Source organism: Salvelinus fontinalis, chromosome 40, assembly GCF_029448725.1.
Source record: "Salvelinus fontinalis isolate EN_2023a chromosome 40, ASM2944872v1, whole genome shotgun sequence".
NCBI classification, from domain to species: Eukaryota; Metazoa; Chordata; class Actinopteri; order Salmoniformes; family Salmonidae; genus Salvelinus; species Salvelinus fontinalis.
The window spans coordinates 21,064,045-21,083,236 of NC_074704.1; the positions used below are offsets into that span (position 1 = coordinate 21,064,045).

Below are 19,192 nucleotides of genomic sequence, written 5' to 3' on the forward strand. Positions count from 1 at the left end.
GAAGGGTTAGAGGGAGCAGGGCAGAGGGAGCCTGAATGGTGGGATGGTGAGAGGAGAGAAGCTGTGTTACAGGTATTGAACTTAGCGTGACTGCACAGTGAAGGATGAGTCTCCTCTCACAATCTGTCTGCCTTTTTCTCAGTCTCTCTGGACTGCATTGGAACACTTTTTCATCCTTCGCCTCGCTCTGCCATCCCTTCCTCTCCCACTTCTTTTCCCCACGTCCTCCCCCTTTGTATTGCTCGCCCTCTTCTCCCCCCCTTTCTCTGCATCTCATCACCCCTCCTTGTCCTTCTCTCGCTCACCCTCTTTCTTTCTGCTGTATTCCATATAATCTGAAGTGCGTTCAATCTCCTCCATGAATAATTGAACTGCGTGTTGTAAATTCACTTGATGCCATGGCCGGTAAGAAGAAAACAGTGGAATAAAGGGGATGGAGGGATGGTAGGGAGGGGGAGTGGAGATCCTGACCAAACCAAAACACTATCATTAATTCATTTAGCTCCAGCTGCCTATTCGCAGGCTGGGATCACAGAGAGGAGATTGTGAAACGCTTCTTCCATTCAAAAGGTTTATCTGGCTTGCCATTCGGAATTCAACGCAAATCTACACACACATACCTTGGTCTCGCTGCGGGAGTGGTTGTGTGCGTGTATGGGGGAACTCTGTGTGTGTGTGTGTGTGTGTGTGTGTGTGTGTGTGTGTGTGTGTGTGTGTGTGTGTGTGTGTGTGTGTGTGTGTGTGTGTGTGTGTGTGTGTGTGTGTGTGTGTGTGTGTGTGTGTGTGTGTGTGTGTGTGTGTGTGTGTGTGTGTGTGTGTACGGTGCATTCATAAAGTATTCAGACAACTTAACTTTCCCATATTTTGTTAGATTACAGCCTTATTCTGAAATGGATTAAACTGTTTCCACCCCAATCTACACAAAATACCCCATAATGACAAAGAAAAAAGTTGATTTTGTGGCATTTGTTTTTTTAATGTATAAATGAAATAACACATTTACATAAGTATTTAGACCTTTTACTCAGTACTTTGTTGATGCACATTTGGCAGTGATTACAGCCCTGAGTCTTCTTGGGTATGATGCTACAAGCTTGGGGCGGCAGGGTAGCCTAGTGGTTAGAGCGTTAGACTAGTAACCGAAAGGTTGCAAGTTCAAATCCCCGAGCTGACAAGGTACAAATCTGTCGTTCTGCCCCTGAACAGGCAGTTAACCCACTGTTCCTAGGCTGTCATTGAAAATAAGAATTTGTTCTTAACTGACTTGCCTAGTTAAATAAAGGTAAAATAAAAAAATAAACACCTGTATGTGGGGAGTTTCTCCCATTCTTCTCTGCAGATCCTCTCAAACTCTGTCAGGTTGGATGGGGAGGTGTCACTGCACAGCTATTTTCAGGTCTCTCCTGAGATTTTTGATTGGGTTCAAGTCCGGGCTCTGGCTGGACCACTCAAGGACATTCAGAGACTTGTCACAAAGCCACTCCTGCATTGTCTTGGCTGTGTGCTTAGGGTCATTGTCCTGTTGGAAGGTGAATCTTCACCCCAGTCTGAGGTCCTGAGTGCTCCGGAGGAGGTTTTCATCAAGGATCTCTGTACTTTAAAAAAAATGATAAAATCCCTCGATCCTGACTAGTCCCAGTCCCTGCTGTTGAAAAACATCCCCACAGCATGATGCGGCCACCAACATGCTTCACCATAGGGATGGTGCCAGGTGTCCTCCAGACGTGATGCTTGGCATTCAGGCCAAAGAGTTCCATCTTGGTTTCATCCCACCAGAGAATCTTGTTTCTCATGGTCAGAGTCCTTTAGGTGCCTTTTGGCAAACTCCAAGCGGGCTGTCATGTGCCTTTTACTGAGGAGTGGCTTCAGTCTGGCCACTATCATAAAGGCCTGATTGGTGGAGTGCTGCAAGGATGGTTGTCCTTCTGGAAGGTTCTCCCATCTCCACAGAGGAACTCTGGAGCTCTGTCAGTGACTATCGGTTTCTGGGTCACCTCCCTGACAAAGGCCCTTCTCCCCTGATTGCTCAGTTTGGCCAGGTGTCCAGCTCTAAGGAAGGGTTTTGGTGGTTCCAAACTTCTTCCATTTAAGAATGATGGAGGCCACTGTGTTCTAGGGGACCTACAATGCCGCAGATATTTTTTGGTACCCTTCCCCAGATCTGTGCCTCGTGCCATTCTGTCTGAGCTCTATGGACAATTCCTTCGACCTCATGGCTTGGTTTTTGCTCTGACATGCACTGTCAACTGCGGGACCTTATATAGACAGGTGTGTGCCTTTCCAAATCATGCCCAATCAATTAAATTTACAACAAGTGGACTCCAATCAAGTTGTAGGAACATTTCAAAGATGATCTATGGAAACAGGACGCACCTGAGCTCAATTTCGAGTCTCATAGCAATTCATGTAAATAATTTTCTATACATTTACAAAAATGTCTTAAAACCTGTTTGTCATTCTGGGGTATTGTGTGTAGATTCATGAGGAAAATTATTTTTTTAATCCATTTTAGATTAAGCCTGTAATGTAAAAAAAAATGTGGAAAAAGTCAAGGCCTCTGAATACTTAAGGCACAGTATATCTCTCTGCCACCCACCTCCAGCTCCTGCTCTCTCTGCAGGGCGAACTGTTTGAAAGACTTGACGATGATGCCTGCGTTGGAGCAGTCGTAAACGAAGATGGAGGGGCTGCCCATCCACGTCTGGAGGTCGTACACAGACAGAGGGATGTACTGGGTGTAGTTCTACAGGACAGACAGACAGGATGGGGGTTATTAAACATTTTGGTAAACAAACCCAGTAATTAGAAATGTTCTATGTACTACCAGCAATTATTTTTCATACTTGTCCAAAAAGAGTTTAAGATGTTGCCAAATCCTTCCATCCTCTTTCAACACTAATAATGAAAGAAAGAGGGGTAGATATGGTTTTAACTGTACGGCTGCGCCCCAATTCGCTTATTGGATTGGACGAGGGGAAGCAATGAAAGTCCTGATGTTGTTTCTGACTACTGTACTGGGAGATACTCTGTGGGAGTGTTTTTAGGAGGTGGGCCGGCTGTGACAATGAGGCCTAGGCACACCGTAGCAGACAGTAGGCAACAGGGCTGGTTTTATAGGACCCATCATTAAGGGGAATAAAGAGAGGAAGAGGAGAGGAGGAGAGGCTCTGGGGTGTACTGGGGAGAGGCAGCGCCCAAACCAAGACAGGAGCCGTGTGTCATTTAGAGTGGGTGTTTCCTTGTGTGAGTTGTCCAAAAAATAATGTATTTCTGTAATAACTATTTTTGTTGTTGGTGTGGGTGTGTCTGTGGGATAACTTGTTTAAGACTAATATCAGTTGACCCAAAGGACCTGCTAGTGTGTGTTTGTGTTTGTGTGTATTCAACGACTGGACTTTCGTCTTAGTACGACTGTAGAGGCAGAAGTGGAAGTCATCATTGGACACTCGTGTGTGGGGGTGAATGAATATTTCTGCATGTGTGTGTTTCTCTCACCTTGTTGAAGACCCAGATCTCTCCGTTGACGGTGGGTCGGGGGACCCCGTGTCCATTGTAGTGGAAGAGGACACGCTCCTCCTTGGCGTTGCGTCTCAGGGACGTACACAGCTTCTTCACCTCGTCTACGGTGGGGTCCAGACTCTGCTTGTAACGTGCCTGAGAGAGAGCGAGAGAGAGAGAGAGCGAGAGAGAGCGTTAATATGATTTGATACGATTGTGTGTTGTGTTATCACGCTGGTTCAACTACCCGCCTCTCATTTGATCTGAGAACATGCGTTCGATTAGAGAAGAGAGGAGAGAGAGAAGGAAAGAGACGCGTCGCAGTTTCAGAGCGTGGACAGACGCGTACACCGTAGTTAAATGTGTCGATTAATATCCAGACGCGAGCGTAGAAATATGAACGAGGGGTGAAACGAGAAGCGGGCCAAACACACACAGCTCCCTCGCGCTATTATTCTGATGTCAAAGGGCGGCAGGTCTTTTCAATTCAACTCCCTCCTCTCCTCTTTCATCATTAAACAACTTTGGAGAAACCGAGCACGTGACAGTCCTTCCAGGACAATGCCTAGAGGACTAGAAATAACTAGATACAACTGAATAGCGGTGCTGAAAGTAGGTTAGGGCTACGGGAGATGTCTCTTTTGTTGTTCTATTTTAATACTATGAGAAAGGAGGTGTATTTGCGTCATTGCTATCCTACCTGGGGAGAATAGAAGAGACTATTGTGCTTGCTGTAATAGGCTTCAGTGGCATATTTAAATAATGCTCCTGCTGCTTGTAAATGAGGGAAACAGGGCCTCGTGGTCAACTAGCAATGAGAGCAGAGTGGGACAACGGCCTGCTGTGTGTGTACACGTCGTCGTACACATATGAACGGTGTACGTGGTACGCACATGGGAGTCATACAAACAGTCAAACACAGGTTCTCTCTCGCTCTCAAACAAGACACGCACAAAACGTCAGTCACCTGTCCGCAACCTGTACAATAGTGAGCAATAAGAAATCAATGTTTATTTTATTTGTATTGTGCTCCAACTACGTTTTTACCTCGTCATTTTGGAAGTTTTTCTTGGTAAGCCCGTCTCATGACCGCACAATATTACATCAACAGAATCCCCATTCAACCTGGTATTAATACTCGGTTGAATGGGAACTGGTTAACCAGTTCCCATTCAACCTAGTATTAACCAGTTCCCATTCAACCTAGTATTAACCAGTTCCCATTCAACCTAGTATTAACCAAATAACTTTTTTAACTCCATCAGTTCCCATTCAAGGACTTCAGCATTTAACCCACACAATCATTAGAAACACCAAGCTAATTAGCAACGAACCAAACAGTCCAATATGTATTTGTGTTCAAAGACATCATCCAGTCTCCCCATTCGGCTTCAAACACACCTTGAAAGCAAAAGTTGCTGATTGAGTTTGGTGCAATCAGATAGGACCGCAGTCTGAACACTGCCTGGCGGATAGACACTCTCAGCGATCCAATGTTAGTCCTTATGAGATCAAGTGTTATCAGCAGCTGCTAATTGTGTTAGAGTTGGGATTTCACAATCGAATGTACACTGAAATGTGAGTGGGGAGAGATGGGGCGGTAACTTGATCAGTTTTGGCTGACTAAACTTTCTTCAAGAGAAAGGAGGAAGAGAGAGAAAGTGAGAGTGAAAGCTAGTTTGTGTATGTACATGTGTCCATCATACACTCAACTGCTGTTCCCCATCTTGACCTGAAGGGGGAGCCCTGGTACCCCACTGGGACTATCATTGCAGGTATGTCAATGCTCCCAGGAAGTCCTCCTCCCATCTATCTTCTATCCTCCATCTCTGCAGCTAGCGCCCAATGCTCAGCAGTGTCTGAGCAGTCCCATTGGCACTGAGCTGGGAATTTGAGGTGCGCCTGCCCTTCCAGTCTCTGTCTGTCTCTGTTTAGTTGGCTCTATTGAGGTTTCCATGTATTGATCCATCACTCCTAAAACTCTAACTGACTCCACTGGTGCATGAAGTGGTTCTGTTGTTTCTGTCAATGTCAGGATAGATATGGTGCCTGGCGCACGTCAACCTGAACCGAGTTAAACCCTGCCCTGTCTGCTTCAAGGAACAGGTACCAGGGAAGGATACAGATAACCAAGAACATAAAAAGACAGACTCTTACAATCTCAGACATACTGATACCGTAAGCTACTCAAATACTCGCTCTCTCACACACATATATATACAGGCTTAGCCTACACGGGCACACAGGAACACACATAGGCAGTCGGTCACACACACACAGAAACATTTTCCACTGATGGTGGACCTGTGGGACTGGGGATAATCCCTGTACTAGAACAAGGAAAAGCACAGAGCGTAACCAACCTCTCATCTCTGATCTGCTCCATAACAAAAAGAGCCTAAGTCCCAAATAGCACCCTATTCCCTACGTGGTACACTACTTTTGACCAGAGCGAGCTCCAAGGTAGTGCACGGCATACGGAATAGGGTGTCATTTGGGACGGAACCAGAGTGAAGAAGGGGGGGAACGCCCCATCATTAACACACTAAACCTTTCCTAAAGCCATTCTCAACACTGAGGGGTACAGTACAGTAAGCCCACAGGGACATTAGAGACTAAACTCACTCTGATTACAAAGGAAAAGATGGATGGTATTACCAGCCTTGCATAAATGTTGTGTAACAAAAATACGTGACACAAAGAAAGACAAGAATGAGGAGATACTACTACAGTAAGCTTGTCACCAGTCTGATAGATTATCAGCTTTCAGTCTTTCTGGTAAAAAAACTAACAGACTGAAGTTGAAGACCAAAAGCATGTATGCAAAATAAAACAAGTTGCAAAATCAAATTGGACTTGCATACTTTTTACAGATACATTTGTTGCAAGGTACAACAGCAACCTTGAGCTAAAAGCACCAAAGAACAAGCAAGAATAGACAATGTCTGAGGACAGTTTGTATAATTGACACGAGCAGTGGCTGTGGCACCCCCACTTGTTGTCAAACAGAAATCTGTTGGGCGCTGTGCCTTTTCCTGTCAATGGAAAGGGCTGTTAACATTTCTGCACAAATACTTGGATTGTTTGGCTGAGAAGGAAAACCACAAATCTAAAAGGCAGAGAGAGAGAGCGAGGGAGGAAGAGAGCGAGTAAGAGAAATCGAGAGACCGTCATTTCTCAAGCACTGTATCATCTTCCTGCTTTCAGCTGCCCAGATCAATACTGCTGAGGCGAAATGATGCCAATGGTTTGATGGTGCACACACACACACACACACAAAATGAGCAAGCCTGTACTTCTGTTCACTTTCATAGCATGTTGAAAGACACACACACCCTTTCATAGATCTGTCAGTGATGACGTGTGTTGGTAAGAAGTCAGCCAGGGGATCCTTTACTTTGTATTCTTCCAATTCGCACTTCAGGAAATTGAAGAGACCCTTCTGTTACTCCTGTTAATAGACAATCACAGTCTCACAGACAGACACATTCTAGTCACAGTAAAGGTTATAGGTAACCATATAAAAGTAATTATATTTCTATGAAGGGTACTGTCCTTGCCAGACTGTGAAATTGCATAGCATGATGCAAGTGTCATGACAGAATTGTATCACCTTGTAAAAGATTCTCCGGTACTTTTGTATACTTTTTTGCCGAGTAGTTCTGAAAGACGAGCCAAAAGTGGTCCCCGAAAATTCTCGCTCTCCCTCTCTGTGCATCTTGCTAGCTGTCACTCAATTAGTGAATGGTCTGAACCCCATTGGCTGGAACTTGAATTGCTAAAGGGGGGGGGGGGGGGGGGGGGCACTGCATAGCTTTCAGAAAACAGTCGCTTTCAAACTAGGGATTTTGTGTCTAATTGAGGTAAGACAATAATTCTGTTCATTGATAATGCATGAATGAACTAAACTACACATTGGCACATCCAGCCCAAAGTGAGAGGTATAAAAAAAAACGTACTAGTCACAAAAGTTCCGGATCACGTCTTTAATCCAGACTGAGCTGTAAATAGCGAAGGGGACTAGAATTGCTTTTTTTTATTTTTTTATTTATTAAAGGAATCAGCTTTCCCTATCATATCAGTCATTGCATCCCTTTAGAGAGAAATGTTCAGATCAACCAGCCCATGTTAGCTGGTTGTTTAGTAATGTTGTTTAATAACATTTAAGGTTTTTTAGCCCATAGATTGTTGCAATGTTTGAGTCACTCAAATATCACAGTAACACACAGACATAGCAAAATATATAGAACTGCAAGAAAATAAGCTTTAAACCTGCAGAATTCTCTCTCCACAAACAATACGGGTGTGAACAGTGTGTCGTGAACAGTACTTGTGCCCATTGAAATAGGCGTGGATCGCGGGATGCTCCCCAATACTGGAAGGGGGGCCTGAGTGAAGAAGTTTGGGAACCCCTGTGCTAGTCTATAATGTAAAATATAAAAATATATCATTCACAACTGTTCATGAACCAGCACTGAGTACTGACAGGTTTAAGATGACACGTCACTTCCTGGTTAGTATGGGTAAGTGGACAGACAGTTGATCTGGCGTCACCTTTTTTCCCTGGGAGGCCATGTGAAGTGGGTGAGACATGCTCTCTCTCCCCTCCCACAAATTCAAACCATCTTGGAAATGACCATGAAACCACATCTAAGCAATAGTCGCCAAGAGATTGCTACTGTGACGTCAAATAAAGTATTTGCCTTTCAGTCCTCGTGCAATGGTTAAACAGTGTATGGCTGATATGTGATATACTACCTTCCTCCCCTTCAGTAGATATTATGCTCAGTATGAGCTTGTTCATTGAGAAGAATGGAGAAATCAATCCCCTCATCATCTCTTTTACAAACATGTGCTGCTCTATTCTAGGAGAATCTCCACAGTGGCCCCACAGGCCACAGCTAAACCAGTTACTGATGTAGACTGACGGCTCAACACACACTTGAGTGTGTGAGAGTGGCAGTGTTGATACTTTTGCTGCTGCAGTACAACGTAGCCAACTCTCTTTTAATAGACTGGGGATTAGCTGGCACACTCTGCCTGACGTGCACACACACACACACACACAGCACAGTTAATCAAAACAAGCTCTGCATCTGCACAGTCTAGTATGTGTGTGTGTGTGCGTGCGCACGTCCACTCCGGAGGAAACGGAAAGGTAACAGGTCGCTAGGATCCACAGACATGCCCTGCAGCCCTTTGAACTCAAGTCAATCTAGTGAGCAAACACTGGGCTTTGCCTGTAATGTATTTCAGACAGAGAGCCCAACTCCCTTGAGTAAACAGACACACAGGCCATTTGTGAGGGTCCATTTCTGTGTCAGTTGCAATGTGTAGTGGGGGCAGATAGTTCAAATTTGTATAGTGTATTGGCCCAATTATTTTTTTTTTTGTTGTTGTTTGTGTGGGTGGGTGTGGGGATAACTTGTTTTGGGTCTAATATCAGTGGACCGTGTGTGCACGTGTGCGACTACACTAGGGCTAACCCCGTTTAGTCAACTGGTCGATTGTTTGGTAAATAGGCTGGTGGTCGACCGAGATTTCTTTAGACGAGCAGTAGCAACAAAAACAGGTTTATAATGGTGGTGTACAAGACACCAGTCTGATTGGCACCTGTCTAAGCAGACTGATCCATTGTGGAGGCTGTGGGAATGGCACGGCCCATCACCAAGACATGGGCTACTGAAATTGAATATGGATGCATTATGTAAGAGCAATGGTGGAACACTAGTAAAAAAATATTATTATTTTATAACAAATGTGCTTTCTCCTGCTTTAGACAGCAGTCGCCGTCGGCGGTTCAGAAACACAGTGTGCTAGAGTTAGGAGACAAGCAAACAGCCATTGCCTTAATTGTGTAAGAACAGCGAGGAGAGAGGAAACCCCAACTTAATTAGGTCTATAATCAACAACCTAACTTTCATAAATCATCCATCTACAGTATTAGTCAAACATTTAAAGAATATATATATTTTACCCCTTTTTCTCCTAAATTCCGTGGTATCCAATTGGTAGTTACAGTCTTGTCTCATCGCTGCAACTCCCGTACGGACTCGGGGAGAGGCGAAGGTCGAGAGCCGTGCGTCCTCCGAAACACAACCCAACCAAGCTGCACTGCTTCTTGACACAATGCCCACTTAACCTGGAAGTCAGCCGCACCAATGTGTCGGAGGAAACACTGTACACCTGGCGACCGTGTCAGCGTGCATTGCATTCGGCCCGCCACAGGAGTCGCTAGAGCGCGATGGGACAAGCACATCCCTGCCGGCCAAACCCTCCCCTAACCCGGACGACGCTGGTCCAATTGTGCGCCGCCCCGGCTGCGTCAGAGGCTGGACTCGAACCAGGAACTCTAGTGGCACAGCTTAGATCTAATGCTTGCGCTTTTACAGACTGGGAGGATCGGGAGCTGATGTAGTAGTGGTGGCCAGCAGAATGAGCTGTGGAAACCTCCATCCCCAGTGGTGTGTCAGCCGCAGGTGCCACAGGCCACCATGTAATCACCACATAACTCTGTTTGCAGTGTACACTATTCAGCTCGCCCCGTTAGCACCATAACGCGGCTGTTTTGCCATGTAGGCCAGCATCACATAACTCTACCGTGGCCACAGGGCTAAATACAGCTAGACGCTACCATATATCTCTCTTCCTTCGCCGTTGTATGCTATAAACCTAGCGCCTCAGAACCATGACGCTACAGCTAAGCCCTTTGGCATCACATAACTCTACCTCAGACACTAGGACAAATAACCCATCATTCTACCATAGCCAGCTCCAGCCTAAACACAGCTAATTGGATGCCATTCTAGAGTTTTGGTACATAGCTCCAGTAAATAGCTTCAGTACAGAGGTCCAGCGAAGCGCTCTCTTCCTACGGGCTCAGCTGTCAGCTGCCCAATACACCCCTTTTCTCTCGTTCTCCTCTAAATCAACTCCGATTCCAATTTCCAGCCAGAATTGATTGATGAGGGATTGGTGTGGCAGCAACGCCAGAGTCCATTACTAAAGACTGAGTCTGGGAAAGGCTTGGGGACTCCGGTGTGTGTTGGGGGATTGAAGTGGGAATTGTGTCCGGATACACCAGGAAGAGAGAGGAGAAAAGTGGGATGTGGTTATGGGAAAAAGAGAGAGATTAGTGTTTCAGGGTTACATTTAGAATGTGGGGCAGTCGGGCGAACAAGGGGGAATGCAGGGGTCTACCGGGCATACCTGTAGGTATGCAAACATACAAACCTCAGGTGATTTCAGTCACAATGCAGATGTTTGTGGTAGAACTCCTCCCCCTGGTTATGGTAAATGATGGGTCCTCAACAGGGTACGGTTTCCAGAAAATACACACACACACAGGGGTATGATATGTGAGCCTGTAGAGGTATCCAGGTCAGGTGTCTTCTGCCTACTTCAAATCTTTCCATCAGATTTAGGGTCCATTGATCAGGTTATAAATATGTCTCCTTCTGATCCTCAGGGATCACTGGGTTATTATAAAAGGTCCTGATCAATAAAGCCTCTCAAATGAGGGGAAGATACCCTACAGGTTTTATAGCCCAGTGAGTGTGTTTACTGGAAATGTGTGTGTTTTCAGAAGTGTAGTTATAGTGTGTGTCTGTGTATGTGCATGTCAGTGAGTGAGTGCACTTTGCAGTCTCAATGTGTGTGTAGTATAGCCGGTAGCAAGGCCATATGAAATACTGGATCAGGGTGGCTTAAATGATGCCGATAATTGTAATGCTTAGAAACTGCTTAGTGAATAGTGTGCGTGTGTGTGTCAGGTGAGCTCCGTGTACACCCAAGTGTGTGTTAATAACTGCAAGTCCTACTCCCTTGCGCTAAACACACACTTCCACCCCCAAATCCCTTGGGCTAGCTGCATTGGTAAACAGCAGAGAGTTCTTCAGCCCTCCCGCACCATTCCAGGAAAAGGAAAGAGTAAAAAAAATTGCCTGAATCTCCTAGAAGTGGTTTCTACCCTGCTGATAAAGAGACAGACATGTAACAGATATCTTGAGATTGATACCAAGGACAAAAGTTCTGTATGAGACTAAACACACCAAATTACATTTAATTCACGTTACAGACGTTAATATTGAATTCAGAGAAACTCGAGACTGCATTATTACACTTAAGTTCCACGAGGACCAAAAGAAGACGCTTAAAATAGCCGTGTAAGACGCTCTTGCCATGTGATGGGGACGGTAAAGCAGGCAGACCCAATCACATTACAAGTTACAACACATTACCACGGTGGTTCTGTTTTTAGGCCCTCAGTAAAATACACCATGACGGGATCATCTCTGCCTGTCTGCATCTCACCAGCGTTCCCACCGCTCGTATGTGTACCTTTTCCTCTCCTCTACCTGCCCGCTCTCTCTCCCTCCCTCTCTGGGACATGGTGTCAGTGCTGCAGTATTTTTTACTCTGTCTGGGGCAGAGCGATTGTGGGTCTGGAACAGAGGCCCTTAGGCTCAGCCTGCTGTCCTCAGACCTCAGCGATAGGGCCAATACAGGGCAAGGTTTTGCATCATTCATTCTTCATCTACACACATTAAAAATACAACACTACATGGAAAATATGCCTGTAGAGAAAAGAGAAGGGATGGACAGAAAGCAAGTATAAAGGTAGGAGAGGGTGGGAGAAACTGGGTGGGGAGTGTAAGAGACAGGGTGTGCAAGAGAGGAGAGAGGAAGATATGGTGAGAGCGAGAGCTGGCTCCTCTGGGAGCTGGCTCCAGAGGAAAGCAGATGCAGTCTAGGTGGTACAGGATGGAGGGATGAACCCTCTATTAAAGAAGACAATGAGGAGAGTGGTATTGGGTTGCAGGTCAAGAAATAAACCAGTAATGGAAAATGGAAAGGTAGGCTCAACCTTCAGAGATGATCAGGTTTAAAAAAAAGAAATGTGTATTTCTGTTGCAAAGCAATGTTCAAATCAAACCAATTGACCTTAACGTCCTATGTAATTAAACGAGAAGCAATTCATTTAAACAGAAACCACTGCATGAATGGGTTAATTAGGCTAACAGATAAATATAATGTCAAAACATTAAAGTAGGCTCAAGTGGACCAGAGGACCAACTCAGTCTAACACTTAAAGATTCAATCTATACTGAACAAAAATATAAAACGCAACATGTAACACATTGGTCCCATCATTCATGAACTGAAATAAAAGAGGCCTAAAATGTTCCATATGCACAAAAATCATATTTCTTTCAAATTCTGGCATCAAAGGACTCCTTTGCCAAGAAAATCCATCCACCTGACAGGTGTGGCATATCAAGCTGATTAAGCAGTATGATCATGACACAGGTGCACCTTGTGCTGGGGACAAAAGGCCACAAAAATGTGCAGTTGTCACATAACAGTTTTGAAGGAGCGTGCAATTGGCATGCTGACTGCAGGAAAGTCCACCAGAGCCGTTGCCAGAGAATTGAATGATCATTTCTCTCCCAAAAGCCACCAACATCGTTTTAGAGAATTTGGCAATACGTCCAACCAGACTAAAAACCACAGACCATGTGTAACCACGCCAGCCCAGGACCTCCACATCCGCCAGCTTCACCTGCGGGATCGTCTGAGTCCATCCACCCGGACAGCTGATGAAACAGGCGTATTTATGCCTGTAATAAAGCCTTTTGTGGGGAAAAATCTTTCTGATTGGCTGGGCCTGGCTCCCCACTGCGCCCCTGCCCAGTCATGTGAAATCCATAGATTACGGCCTCATGAATCAAAATTTCAAATTACTAATTTCCTTACAGGAACTGAAAAATCTTGAAATTGTTGCATGTTGCATTTATATTTTTGTTCAGTATATTTAAATGAGAACCACAGCATCATGATCACGAATGGATTAACATAACGTCAAGGCTCCAAGTAGGTTGAAGTGGGTTGAAGAAGGCTAAAGTGGACCATCCAGAAAGAGGGCCAAAAGGTCCAACTACATAAGGAGTATGAGTGTCTACCACTTAAATGGTTTCGAATCACTGTCATATCATGTACTGTACATAGGTTGCCTTCCTAACGATGCGCGTGCTTAACATAGAGATAACCTACTCATGTATCCTGCTCCAGTAGCAATCTGTCTTCAATAGACTGGCTTTAGTCACCGAGTGGCTGTGATGAACGGCTTCCTCTCTACTGGGCTACTTAGCTTCAGAGAGAGGTAGTGTTCCAACTGGGAGCCTGTTCCCTTTCTAGTGCACTACTTTTGACCAGGGCTCTGGTCCAAAGTAGTGCACTTCACAGGGAATAGGTTGTCATTCGGGACACACAGAGAGAGAACAGACAAGCTCGACACCTTCAGCACGCTCTCTTTCCGTCTCTTTCTCAGTCTCCCTCTCTCTGTTTCCCCGCAGTCTCCCTTGCACTTGTCCTTTCTTTCACCCTTCTGCTTTGTTCAGACTGCATGCTCAAATCACTTTTGTCCAAAAAGCAATTTACAAGTGACCAAATGGCATTCGTGTGTTCAGACAGCAGTCATTTGCTGACTGACACGTCTACCGCTAGTTGTTAAAGTAATGACAGGTGTCTGTGCAGTGGTGTAGGCTGATAGGTGGTGGTGGTGCTTCCCATCACTCAGAAGTTGGGTAGCTAGCTAAGGTGACGGTGCCTGCCATGGAAGTTTCCCAGTCACGTCAAAGGAAGATCCAACTTTCAAAATTAGTCCTTTTTGGCTAGCCACAACAGTCAACAACCGAGCTAGCTGTTTAGCTTGTAGGCACACTCCAATGCTTTTGTAACCAATTAAAAAGCTAGTTAGTGAGAATTTCGCCATTTTCAACAGAGTAGCTCACAAGCAACAAGATATCCCAAAGAACAGACAACAAAAAACACTTGATGGCAAATAAATCTAATTTGACCGTTCAGACAAGTCACATGGCCAGGAATCAGATTTCTATCTGATTTACAACTGATTTGAAAATATCCGATTCCATGTGCTTTTTGGCTGCTCAAACTACAGGAAAAATATCAGATGTCAGATAAGCCAACAAAAAAAAAAATGGATTTGAGTCACTTAAAACTGCCCGTGTGTGAACAAGGCTTTATTACATCTCCTCTTTCGCTCTACCCCCAACTCTTCCCCGTCCCTTTTCCCAGCACAGTAGGTCGTTGAAATGGATCGCAACAGAGGTACAGAGGCAGTCTGCCTTGCCAGAGCTTTAACTGTAGCTGTCCTGTAAAGACACACAGGTGGGTAGTCAGTCCTCTTCGGAGGCTGAATCGGAATCGTCCCAATGGTTTCTGTCACACTACCTAACAGTTTGGTGGGACGGAGAGGTGGGCACAGCCAGGTAAGAGGTGCTGGGAACAGCCACACGTTCACACACACAACTTCACTCAGAGTCTTCCCATGCCTCTACAATCTGCACAAAGACAATTACCACTCGCTGAAGCTGGTACCAGATCGGAACCGGTTTTATTTTGCCGACTTTCTTCTTTTCTCGTTCTTCCATACTTTTTCCAAACACCCCCCTTCTACCTCCCTCTATCCATCCCTTTTCTCTATTTAAATCTCTACTGATTAACAAAAGGGAAACTTCACAGAGAACAGAGTATTGTGAGAAGACTTCATTTAGAATGCAAGTTAGAGAGAACTAAAGATCAAGTTGAATTAATATGACAAACTAGGGAGTCCAAGAAAAGGTTGAAAATGATCGAGTGCACTCCCACAAACACCAAAAGAGATTTGGAAGCTCAGCTCATACAAAGTTTTGTCCAGTCAGCCAGTACAGAAAAGGCATACCTCTTCTTCTCCTCCTCCTCTTCCCCGTTTCTCTCCTTTTATTTCTCTACACCCTGTGGCCCCTTACTCTGTCCTGCCTACTGATTCACAGTGTTCAGGGCCAGCCCTGCCACGCACCAGTCAGTGTCCTGAGCCCACCTCGGCTAGCGCGCACACAATCTCCTTTCCTCTCACGTGGCCACCGAAGCCATCAGTGACAGGAGATTATGGTGAGCCACACACACCTCCGCCACGCTCCCACATATTGCCCTGTGTACGACGCCCACTGAAGCCTTCAGTGACAGGCAACATCTGTCTGGCCAGAGGACAGAAACATAACAGTTTGAGGAGACATGTATATCCTGTACTCTATACCATCTACTGCATCTTGATGTAATGTATCACTAGCCACTTTAAACAATGACACTTTTAAATGTTTACATACCCTACATTACTCATCTCATATGTATATACTGTACTCTATACCACCCACTGCATCTTGCCTATGCCGTTCTGTACCATCACTCATTCATATATTTTTATGTAGATATTCTTCATCCCTTTACACTTGTGTGTATATGGTAGTTGTTGTGAAATTGTTAGGTTAGATTACTCGCTGGTTATTACTGCATTGTCGGAACTAGAAGCACAAGCATTTCGCTACACTCGCATTAACATTTGCTAACCATGTGTATGTGACAAACAAAATTTGATTTAAAACAGACTGAATCCTAAAAGTGTGGCGAGTGTGTGCTGATGAGTGAGATTATGTGAAGAAGAGTCATGAACAAACAGTGAATAGTCAGCGGTTTGTGTGTACATCACGCCTGCCATGTCACAAACGCGCGCGGTACATTCGTCGTCGAGGGCTCTCAGTCCGTTCACAGGACAGACACTCAGTGTTGCCAAATAATTTTCAGGGTAAATTGCTAGAGGCAGGTTGATTTGTTGCTAAAAGTTGCTCAATGACGTTGTGATGTCATTGTGTGATAAGGTAAAACTGCGTCATTGCGTAGAATACACAATAACGTTACTCAAATTGCCTGGCCATCTCGCAAAAAATATGATTTGACATTTGTTTAGGTACAGACTCCCACTCTTTTCTGTCCTTCTGGCTGTACAATTTTGATTGAGATATGTTGATTGATGTAAGTTCTGTTCAAGATCAAACATTCGTGACCAACTATATTCAAAGGGTTTGGCTCGTCGAACCTGTACTACAGCTGCTGCAGTCAGCCAACAATGATTTACAATTTGCTGAAATTGCTGCTGGCCTGCTGCTGACGTCACTCACAATGCACTATTGCAGCCAGGCATGTGTGTTGTGAATGAGTGTGTGACAGGGGAAATCGTTTTTGTGTCATTTAGAGGGAAAATGTGTGCATTTTAGCATTTGAGTCACTTTTCAAAAGTTGCTAAAAGTTACAAACAAATGTTTAAAAGTAGCTACATTTGTTGCTAGGTGCTGTTTGAAAAAAAGGTTGCCAGGGATGTCTGAAAAGTTGCTAAATATTGCAACAAAATTGCTAAATTGGCATCACTGCAGACACTCTCTAGTACTTTTATTACCCCACCGCAGGGTTTACTGAGAGCTCAGATGGAATCAGGTTTCACGTTGGAATTAAAGCCTTGCTCCGCGTGGAGCTTCCGAGAGGAGACCGAAGACGGAAAGAGAGCGCAAGATAAATCTCGAATGATCAGCTATAAGGCTGCAGTCCCATTCCCTGCAGCAGTGAAAAGCAGATAATCCAATGTAGCGCTCTCCACTACTAATTGTGTCACAGGCTCACAGCATGGAAGGCAGTGAGACGAGTGAGAAAAGTAGAGCGCGAAAGCCTGACGCACAATTCTCAGAATCTGAAGATAATCTACCAATTCTGAGAACTGGGTCTGCGGGTTTCTAGTCTCTTCACTTTTGTCACTCTTATCGACGCACGTCAACTGTGAGTCTGAGGGGTGTGTGAAGAACAGAAGGATACGTTGCAGCCTCATTGTGTAAACACAGATTCCCCACACACACACGCCGCATAATAGACAGTGAGAAGGAGACACAGGCTGCACTGAAGAGGCATGCGCTGCAGAAGGAAGGATGCTGTAGCTAAGTAAGCAGCTTTGAGGATGGCAGGAAGGCAGGCATAGACCTGAACCTCCTTATATCTAACACAAGGCCAGACGCTCACATCCCTACATTACAATAGGATTAGAGTGATCAAATACAGGGTGTTTTAAATGCACCTTTGAATCAAACACACAGGGTGTTTCTAAAAAATGCATACTACCGATGCTGCGAGCAAGCAAATTGGAGCACGGGAGGGTCAGGGTTTGAGTCCAAATAGAAGTTTGCGAAACGGAGCACGGAGGGCACTTCTCTAATGCATAACGTAAACTCGTACATCGCCTTGGTCAGTACAATTGCCCTTATTTTAGCGCCCCAAAAATGTAATACTTCCAGATCAACTGTAATGTCAATACCATTTTAAAGCACAATTTCTTCCCTTTCCAACAGAATCAATTACATGACCTAAACACTGCCCGTTTCTGCATAAATCAAGCAGGCAATGAGCCCCTTTGGGTATTTTTAAAAATGGCGGGTGGGGAAGCAAAACTAATGAGTGATAGTGAGAAGGAGAGATTTGGGAAAATTGCGTTTTTTCACCCAATCTGTCCAACTTATCGCCTCTAAAATGTAAATAAAACACTATAAAGAGTTTATATAATGTGTCATTATATACCTATTTGAAGGTTTGTGTCGAATTTGAATAGGGTTTTTAGGGCGATGCTAAAGTGATCTTAGAAGTAAACAGCGGCTTTGAGAATGATGATCGCATGCAATGATGACGCAAAAAAATTACTAGGTATCCCCCCTTACCCCCGTCACTGTCCATTTCTTGTTTTTAACTTCTTGAGGGCAGGGGGCAGCTTTTTCACTGTCGGGAAAAATAGCATGCCAAAATTCAAATGCTTGCTACTCATTCCCTAGAATATAATATATGCATATTATTAGTAGATTTGGATAGAAAACACTCTGAAGTTTCTAAAACTGTTTGAATCATGTCTGTGAGAATAACAGAACTTATGTAGCAGGCAAAACCCTGAGGATGAACCATTCAGAATTTGTACTGTCTTTTCAATTAGTTTTTTTAAGAGACACCAGATTTTTAAAGGACTTGCTTGCAGTTCCTACCGCTTCCACTGGATGTCACCAGTCCTTGGAAATCGGTTGAGGTTATTCCTTTGTGTAGTGAAGAAGTAGGGCTATCGTAAATGAGGGTCACATGAAGTAAACGTTTGGAGAGAGTCATGTTATGAAAAAAGTTGCGTCCGTTTGGTTTTGTTTTGTATTGAACACAGATCATCCCGTCTTCAAATTGATTGATTATTAACGTTTAAAAATACCTAACGTTGTATGACAAAAGTAGTTTGAAATGTTTTGGTAAATTTACATGTAACTTTTGATATATTTTGTAGTGACTTGGCGAAAGTTGGAAGCTGTGTTTTTCTGGATGAAACGGTCCAAATAAATTGACATTTTGGATATATATCGACGGAATTAATCGAACAAAAGGACCATTTGTGATGTTTATGGGACATATTGGAGTGCCAACAAAATAATTTCGTCAAAGGTAAGGCATGATTTATATTTTATTTCTGCGTTTTGTGTTGTGCTTGCAGTGTTGAAATATGCTACTCTGTTTGTTTACTGATGTGCTGTCAGATAATAGCATCTTATGCTTTCGCCGAAAAGCTTTTTTGAAATCTGACATGTTGGCTGGATTCACAACGAGTGTAGCTTTAATTTGGTATCTTACATGTGTGATTTAATGAAAGTTTAATTTTTATATCGTGTTATTTGAATATGGCTCGCTGTATTTTCCCTGGCTATTGGCCGGTGGAAAGTTAAACAATGAGAGAAGTGCTACACCTGGTGGAGAAAGATTGTAAGGCAGAAATAGTTGCTTTATGCGTGCTGTA

The 19,192-nt window shown here is 44.3% G+C and overlaps 1 protein-coding gene across 8 annotated transcripts in view; it reads right to left on the bottom strand.

Moving 5' to 3' along the window:
* LOC129839645 (regulatory-associated protein of mTOR) overlaps positions 1 to 19,192 on the bottom strand; it is a 181,314-nt gene that overhangs the window by 106,224 nt on the left and 55,898 nt on the right. For all 8 annotated transcript variants that reach the window (XM_055907182.1, XM_055907188.1, XM_055907185.1 and 5 more), the window contains exons 5-6: positions 3,496 to 3,654; positions 2,597 to 2,743 (exon numbers count right to left, since the gene is read on the bottom strand). In XM_055907182.1, coding sequence (XP_055763157.1) covers positions 2,597 to 2,743; positions 3,496 to 3,654 — 306 coding nt within the window. The remainder of the gene's footprint in view (positions 1 to 2,596; positions 2,744 to 3,495; positions 3,655 to 19,192) is intronic.